This window comes from Triticum urartu, chromosome 1 (genome assembly GCF_003073215.2).
Source record: "Triticum urartu cultivar G1812 chromosome 1, Tu2.1, whole genome shotgun sequence".
Classification (NCBI taxonomy): domain Eukaryota; kingdom Viridiplantae; phylum Streptophyta; class Magnoliopsida; order Poales; family Poaceae; genus Triticum; species Triticum urartu.
Window position 1 is genome coordinate 567,891,543 of NC_053022.1, and position 8,807 is coordinate 567,900,349.

General features: G+C 48.5%; 1 protein-coding gene across 1 annotated transcript; it reads right to left on the bottom strand.

The window, feature by feature from the left end:
* Positions 1-7,625: 7,625 nt before the first annotated feature.
* On the bottom strand, positions 7,626-8,120 carry LOC125539888 (RING-H2 finger protein ATL5-like). The gene has a single exon (XM_048703429.1). It carries the CDS (start codon positions 8,118-8,120, stop codon positions 7,626-7,628), a length of 495 nt encoding a protein of 164 aa, XP_048559386.1.
* Positions 8,121-8,807: the final 687 nt, after the last annotated feature.

Sequence of the window (8,807 nt, forward strand, 5' to 3'; positions counted from 1 at the left end):
AGAAGACGATTGGGTATACCTTCTATCTCAGATCTGAGGGCAAGGTGTTTGTCGCTAAGAACATGTCCTTTATCGAGAAAGAGTTTCTCTCGAAATAATTGAGTGGGAGGAAGATAGAACTTGATGAGGTTGTTGAACCTTCACTTCAACTAGAGAGTAGCGCAGCACAGAAAGATGTTTCTGTGGCAACTACGTCAGTTGAAGATAAAGCTAATGATGATGATCATGAAGCTTCAGATCAAATTACTATCGAACCTCGTAGGTCGACAAGGATGTGTACAACTTCTCAGTGGTAACCCTGTCTTAAAGGTCATGTTGTTGAACAACGATGAACCTATGAGCTATGAAGAAGCGATGGTGTCAGTCAATGAGTTCTAGGGTTTGATCATGTTATGCCTACGAGAGAAGTGTCAGTCAACGGGTCTGCAACATTCAGATCCATGTGTTCTTCGCAAATCTCTATTTCATATTGTAGATGTTGCTACTATGCTCCACTTGGAGCTATTCCAAATGGTTGATCCACTATACGTATCCGGTTTGCTACTCAGAGTCATCCGGATAGGTGTTAAAGCTTGCATTGATGTAACTCTTTACGCCGAACTCTTTATCACCTCCATAACCGAGAAACATTTCCTTATTCCTAAGGACAATTTTGACCGTTGTCCAACGATCCACTCATGGATCACTCTTGTACCCCCTTGCCAGACACGTGACAAGGCACATTGCGGTACACAGCATGGCATATCATATAGAGCCTATGGCTAAGGCATAGGGGACGACTTCTGTCCTTTCTCTTTCTTCTGCCGTGGTTGATGTCTACTACACAACCTTCTTCTTGTAGACGTTGTTGGGCCTCCAAGTGCAGAGGTTTGTAGGACAGTAGCAAATTTCCCTCAAGTGGATGACCTAAGGTTTATCAATCCGTAGGAGGCGTAGGATGAAGATGGTCTCTCTCAAGCAACCCTGCAACCAAATGACAAAGAGTCTCTTGTGGCCCCAACACACCCAATACAATGGTAAATTGTATAGGTGCACTAGTTCGGCGAAGAGATGGTGATACAAGTGGTATATGGATGGTAGATAATAATTTTTGTAATCTGAAAATATAAAAACAGCAAGGTAACTAATGATAAAAGTGAGCGTAAACGGTATTGCAATGCGTTGAAACAAGGCCTAGGGTTCATACTTTCGCTAGTGCAAGTTCCCTCAACAATAATAACATAATTGGATCACATAACTATCCCTCAACATGCAACAAAGAGTCACTCCAAAGTCACTAATAGCGGAGAACAAACGAAGAGATTATGGTAGGGGTATGAAACCATCTCAAAGTTAATCTTTCCAATCAATCCGTTGGGCTATTCCTATAAGTGTCACAAACAGCCCTAGAGTTCGTACTAGAATAACACCTTAAGACACAAATAAACCAAAACCTAATGTCACCTAGATACCCCAATGTCACCTCAAGTATCCGTGGGTATGATTATACGATATGCATCACACAATCTCAGATTCATCAATTCAACCAAACACATAGAACCTCAAAGACTGCCCCAAAGTTCCTACCGGAGAATCACGACGAAAACGTGTGCCAACCCCTATGCATAGGTTCATGGGCGGAACCCGCAAGTTGATCACCAAAACATACATCAAGTGAATCACGTGGTATCCCATTGTCACCACAGATACGCACGGCAAGACATACATCAAGTGTTCTCAAATCTTTAAAGACTCAATCCGATAAGATAACTTCAAAGGGGAAACTCAATTCATTACAAGAGAGAAGAGGGGGGAGAAAATATCATAGGATCCAAATATAATAGCAAAGCTCGCGATACATCAAGATCGTATCACCTCAAGAACACGAGAAAGAGAGAGATCAAGCACATAGCTACTGGTACATACCCTCATCCCCGAGGGAGAACTACTCCCTCCTCGTCAAGGAGAGCACCGGGATGATGAAGATGGCCACCGGAGAGGGATTGCCCCCTCCGGCAGGGTGCCGGAACGGGTCTAGATTGGCTTTCGGTGGCTACGGAGACTTCTGTCGGTGGAACTCTCGATCTATTGTGCTCCCGGATGTTTTTAGGGTATATGGAGAGGGAGAAGAAGTACGTCAGGGGGGGGCACGAGGGGCCCACGAGAGTGGAGGGCGCGCCCAGGAGGGGGGGGCGCGCCCCCTACCTCGTGGCCTACTCGAAGCTTCCCTTACGTGGACTCCAAGTCTCCCGGGCTTCTTCTGATCCAAAAATAAGTTCCGTAAAGTTTCAGGTCAATTGGACTCCGTTTGATTTTCCTTTTCTGCGATACTCTAAAACAAGGAAAAAATAGAAACTGGCACTGGGCTCTGGGTTAATAGGTTAGTCCCAAAAATCATATAAAATGGCATATAAATGCATATAAAACATCCAAGGTTGATAATATAATAGCATGGAACAATCAAAAATTATAGATACGTTGGAGACGTATCAGTGGTCGAGCTTCAAGTCTTAACTTCACACCTCACAACTCAGGCAAGAACTCCTTATTTGACTGATCCATCTTGAACTCCTTCAAGATCATGTCAAGGTATGTGCTCTGTGAAAGTCTTATCACGCGTCTCGATCTATCTCTATAGATCTTGATACCCAACATGTAAGCAGTTTTACACAGGTCTTCCTTTGAAAAACTCCATTCAAACAACCCTTTATGCTTTTTAGAAATTCTACATCATTTTCGATCAACAATATGTCATCCATATATACCTATCATTTTATTATAATAATAACAATTTTATTATTGCCTCTAGGGCATATTTCCAACAGTGTTCTACACTTGTTGTTCGTAGCAAGAGGTAGTCTCTTGTAAATTGCCTTCTGCCTTCTATAAAAATATGGTACGCCGTGGCGTACTCTCAAAAAAACTAAACAATGCATCTCACTCGAAAAACAGCCCACATCAAACGCCCTAGGATGAACAGAGGAAATTCCCACTAAACCTACGGTTTGAAAAGGAACTACAGAGGCAAACCTAAGCTTGTTCACTTGCTATTCCTGCAGAACACAAAGAACAATACATGCAAACCTACATCAACAAACAGCACATGGGGTATAAAACCTACATCCACGAACAAAAGCACTAGAGAATCTAAGGAGACCAGGGGACTGAAGTCATTAAATACGCTCCAGTGTGTTCGAATTGAACATTAGCGCATGACAACCCGCCGAATTCAAACAACTAACCATATAACAGATCAATCAAACTACAAGTAAAACCCTAAACTAGCTCACACGACAGACGATCTAACAACGCAACCACATACTCCCTCCGTTTCTAAATACAAATCTAAAAGATTTCAATATAAACTACATACGGAGCAAAATGACTTGATCTAAACTTTAAAATATGTCTATATACATCCGTATGTTGTCGGCAGCCGAGAGTGGCACTGACCCCGGCACGATGAGCACCCTACACAGTGGGCACGTGTTCCGGCTCCTCATCCACATCGCGATGCATTCCCGGCAGTACACGTGGCCGCACGCCGGCACCTCGCTGCACTCCTTCCCGTCCTGCAGAGCGTCCAGGCAGATCAGGCACACCTTCTCTGATGCCCCTCTCACTCCGGCGCCCCCCTCCGCGGCAGCGGCCGCGGAGTACAGGAAATACCGAAGCTGCGGCTTCTCCGCAACGACCGGCTCTGGCGCTTGCGCCGCCGGGCTACCATGCTGCGCATTCCTTCGAGTTGGACCTCTGGCGGTGACGACCGGCACCGGCGCTGCCCCGGGCGACGGGTGCCACCCCAGAGACGTTATTGCCCTCGTGCAGGCGCAGGCGCACGCGCAGGCGTAGAGCACGTAACATAAAAACACGAAAACCAGCCCAAGAACGCAAGCTAGGGCCAAGACCAGAAAAGGGTTGACCATCAGGCTCCGGTCGATCGGGACGCCGAGATTGTTTGCTTTTAATTCACGGCTTTGTATTAGCTGCCGCCGATGATCTCTTTCTTGCAGTATATATGGAGTAAGGTGCGTTAGATATGGACCGTGTGACTTTATAACCGGAATGTGTTCAAAAAATAAAAGTCTTTATAACCGGAAGGTATGGTTCAGAAAGGCAACGCAAACGATCCCGGCCGTGTGCTTTATAGGGACCTTATGCACATACCATTTTGTGCAATTGCTATTTCTTGGGTTTCTAGGTCAGGCCTGAGGAAACATCGAGGGCTATGATAATCCACCGCAATGTCACTTAGACGTAACCTGTAGGCCTTGTATAATGCATATGATGCTTAGGGATGCGCTTAGTAAATAAATCGAGACAAAAATTCATCTTGGATAGACATGCTTCTGAGATAGTAAAAATGCTCATCTTGGATGTGCATTCGAGGCAAAAATACATAAATAATGTTGACGGCCGGTGATGATGTCGGCCACCAAATAAGTGTGATAATGTGGTCGTCTAGGGTCCCCGCTCACTGACGACACCAACAAAGCTAAGCCATTGGATATGAGCCACTGCGGTGGTGAAGAGGCTCCATATCAAGCTCCACACGATCTTGAGGGGATGAAAGCAACGACGCCACACCTAGGGGTGGAGTCACTTGGCCGACGAGAAAGAAGGGGTGCTCTGAGCTCCTAGTTGCCAGGATTGATGACGAGGAGGCTCCGCCACGAGCTCCAGTCACCAAGGGCGGCATGGAGAACAACACACCAATTGTAGGGTCTCACATCCTTTCACTCACGCTGACATGATGATGTTGTCAAGTAAGGGGTCGATGGCAGTGTAGAGATTAGAGGAGGCAACAGGGTAGGTGAAGGAAGGTATGAGGGGAGGGGAGGGAGTCCGGTGCCAATGGAGAGAAGAGAGGACGTGACACGAGAATGAGAGGACGGGGGAGATGAGAGGGAACAAGGTGTAACCAATGTCAATGGAGACATAAGGTGATGAGGCATGGGACCAGAGCCAGGGGTGAGGGGAGGGGAGGCAGGGCGCGACCATTGCAACTAGAAAATGAGAGAAGGGGGAGTGGCGCTGACTAAGCTAAGAAGAAGGAGAAGATATAAGAAGAAAGGGGGGTCAAGAGTGGAGCTAGCCGTTTGACGCGTTCTTCCTCCTTCTTTTTGAAGCAAAATTTTGAAAATGCTAATTCACATGTATCGATAGGTGTACAATGAGTTAAATGTACGGATTGCAAGAACGCGTGGTGCCCACATTAGTCCACAAACTTGAAAAACACCAACTGTTACACATTAATTTGTCTAACAAGCGGATGAGTGTATTCACATATGTATGAGCGCTTGCGTCTGTATTGTGTTAAAAAAAACTTATCTAACAAGCTTACATCAGTCCGGTTCATACTCATGGTACGTTGGGTCGGCTCCCAGGGTCTTTTCCATCTGTTCTTTGTCAGCCCAAAGTGCTAGTCGGTGAGAACCAACCTGAACTTTTTGAGTGAGGTCAGCTTAGCATATTGAGTGGAAGCATCAATTCGATAACATGTCACTTCAAATGGCCTCTTCTTTGTCGGAATTAAATCATATATAAAAGAAAATATGTGATTGGATGGTTAGGAGAATGATTGTATTCCCAGTCCATAAGGAATCAAAGCCCGTTTTGACATCTATGTGTCTCATAAAGGTGCATGTTTTTTTAGAAAAGGAGGATAACCCCCGGCCTCTGCATGTGAGAGATGCATACGGCTATTTTATTAACTATTCTCGAGGACCTTACAAAGTATTACAAACAATATTCCTGAATCCACCATCTCGGCTACATATGCCGCTACTCTTATCCATATGATGAGGGGGTGCTAATTGGGCCACTACCCAAACCACTCACCTAAACCTAACATCAAAAGCCGGAAACCCCAGCCGAGCCACATACCGGGTCTGGGGCACAATCCGGTCAGACACACTCTTGTGTCGTCGCAGCCATCTTCCACAGGTCCGTCTTCAGAATATATTGAGTCTTCTACCTTGTGTAGGCCACTCCGCCATCGACGTCACCATGACGCCAGACAGCTACCTCCTCCTGCGCGAGTCCATCTCCACGCATCGGGCGGCGCGCCTCCACAGCGCCATGCCGCCGACCTTCGCCGCCGTCAATGAGTGAGATGAAGTACCGCTCCACCACGGCATGTACTGATACAGAGCGCTAGACAGAACAGCTCAAAGGCAACAGCAGCTGCGAAGCAGCGCTAATGCCATCACCCTACACACGGCGCAGGACGAAAGCCGTTGGAGCAGCCGCAAGTGAACAAGGCCGGCACAAGCCGCCAGCCGCCACCACCAGAACCACCACTGCACACCCGCCACCACTGCTATCCCCGGACGACGCCTCCAAGAAGGAATACGCCGCCGCAATGCCGTCGCCGCCCAACCAGGGGACCAAGGTCTTCACCACTAAGCAGGGGGCAGGAAGAGGAGGAGGGGAACCTCACCGAAGCCTCCAAGGAGGGGATCGGCGCCAAAGGCGTCGACTTCGCTGTGGCCGCCGCGCTGGCCAAGGGGTTACCCCGGTTCCAACTCACAACCTCGAACTCCCAACCACCCGAGCCGAAGGACAGCACCAAGAGGGACGCCGGCCATCGGAATCAGAAGGGGATCGAGCAGATCGGGCAAGATGAGGCGGGCCTTCTCCACAAGGCGCCGATGCGGTCCGCGAGGAGACCACCACGTCGCGACCCACGCCCGCTGCCCCCTTGCTACCCACGCAGCCAAGAGGACAGCCATCCAGCGCCCACCGGCGCCACCTGCCGAGGGATCCACGCCGGGCACACCATCCGGGGCCGCTGCCCCGGTGCCCTAGGTCCTCCGCGAGATGCAGAGCAGCCAGATCCCTGCCGCCACCATCATAGATGACGCGCGCGCGAGCCGGGGGGCGCACCTCAGGCGGCGGCGGAGTGGAAGGAGGAGTGGGGAAGGGGGGTGGCGGCGCTATGGTTGGGAACCCTCGAGTCGCCTCATCAAAGAGCCGGAAATATGCAATGGCGGCGCTAGGGCGAGGACAATGAGGTGCATGTGGTGATTTCTTCAGTCTCAAGACCCGCCGACTCAATCTCTGCGTGTATCCATTCATATGGATAAGTGTATATGCGTGTATATGAATGCGCGTGTCTTTGTTTCTAATAAGGCTGGTCATAGTGGGAGTAACATAGGTAGTAACATAGATGCCACATAAGCAAAAATGGTGAGGTAGCAAGTAGTTAATGAGGAGAGAGGCAGAGAGGCAAATAGAGTAACATAATATGTTACCATCACATAGCAGTTTCCAATGCAAAATGAGTCTACAAAGTAATAAATGAAGACACCTATGTTACCACACATATGACACTACCCATAATAGAGGTAGTAACATAGACTAGTAACATATGTATGTTACTACTCTAAGTTACTCCCCACTATGACTAGCCTAAAAAAGTGCTAGTCGATAAAAGGACACATAAAATTCAGAATGTTAAAAAATGGTGCAAGAGAAAGTGATGAATTTACTTTCTTCTGAAGATATAACAACAAACATCTTCGTGGGTTAATCATCAAGCCAGCCTGAACAACATAGTTTATTTTCTGTTTTCAAATGTTTCACAAGCTTTGAAGCATAGTTTCATTTGGTTTTCACCGTTTTCTTTCACGGTATCGTTTCTCCTAGACCATCTCCTCGGCTGCCGAGAGGGGTTCTGACCCCAGCACGACAGGCCTCCTGCAGAGCGGGCATGTGTTTTTGCTCTCGATCCACAGCGCGAGGCAGCCCCGGTGGAACACGTGCCGGCACGCCGGCACCTCGCTGCACTCCTCCCCGCCCACCAGCGCCTCCCGGCAGATCGCGCACACCACCACCGACGCCCCCCTCACTCCGCCATCCTCCTCCGTGGCGGTGGGCGCCGAGTACAGGAAGTACCCCAGCTGCCGTTTCTCCACGACCACCGGCTCGGGTGCTTGAGCCGCCGGAGTAATGTTATGCGACTCGGGCCACACGTCGCTTCGACTTGGACCTGCGGCGGCGACGACCGGTGCCGGCGCCGGCCCGGGCGCCGGGTGCGACTCCTGCGACGTGATTGCTCTCGCGCAGGCGCAGAGCGCGACACATAAAAACGGCCCGAAAGCATAAACCAGGGCGAGGACCAGAAAAGGGTCGACCATAGCCGTCGTTGGCACGCTCTGGTCGATCGGGACGTGGAGATTGCTTGATTTTCACGGCTTTATATCAGTTGCCGGCGGTGATCTCTTTCTTGCAGTATATATGGGCTGGTAACGACGGCGCAGCTTCTTCGGCCGGTGCTCTAGCTCGATTACGTCTACTGTATAAGATGAGTTGAGTTGGATATGGACCGTGTGGCCCTTATAAATGGAAAGTATGCTCTTTTTTGACAGCATTATTGAGTGGAAGGTATGATTCAGAAAGGCAACGCAAACACGGCCCGGCCATTTGCTTTTGGGATCTCATACACATACCATCTTGTGCAATTGCTATTTCTTGGGTTTCTATAGGTCAGATATGAGGAAGCATCTGGGACTATGATAATCCACCGCAATGCTAGTTAAATGAAGCCTTAGTTGCGCGCGTGTGCCAACTTTAATTCTTCATCGTGTCCATTTTTATGCAGAGAAGATTCGCTGCAAGAGGTTCAAACAGTTTCTTTTAATTACTAGGGTTCGGTTGCAAGTTGGTTAGTACGGTTGCCTGTATATATAAAAAAGATATGTTTTTCATTGCTTGCGGTTCTAAAGGAGAAAAATATTTCCCTCCATGCCCCTCCCCCCCCCATCCCCTCAAAAAAAATCTCTAGACTCCTTTTCAACTTGAAGGTTCAACTAGTTCATTTAAAC

Bases quoted from the DNA above. Each gene is read 5' to 3' on its own strand.
- LOC125539888 (XM_048703429.1), bottom strand. From the start codon at position 8,120: ATGGTCGACCCTTTTCTGGTCCTCGCCCTGGTTTATGCTTTCGGGCCG.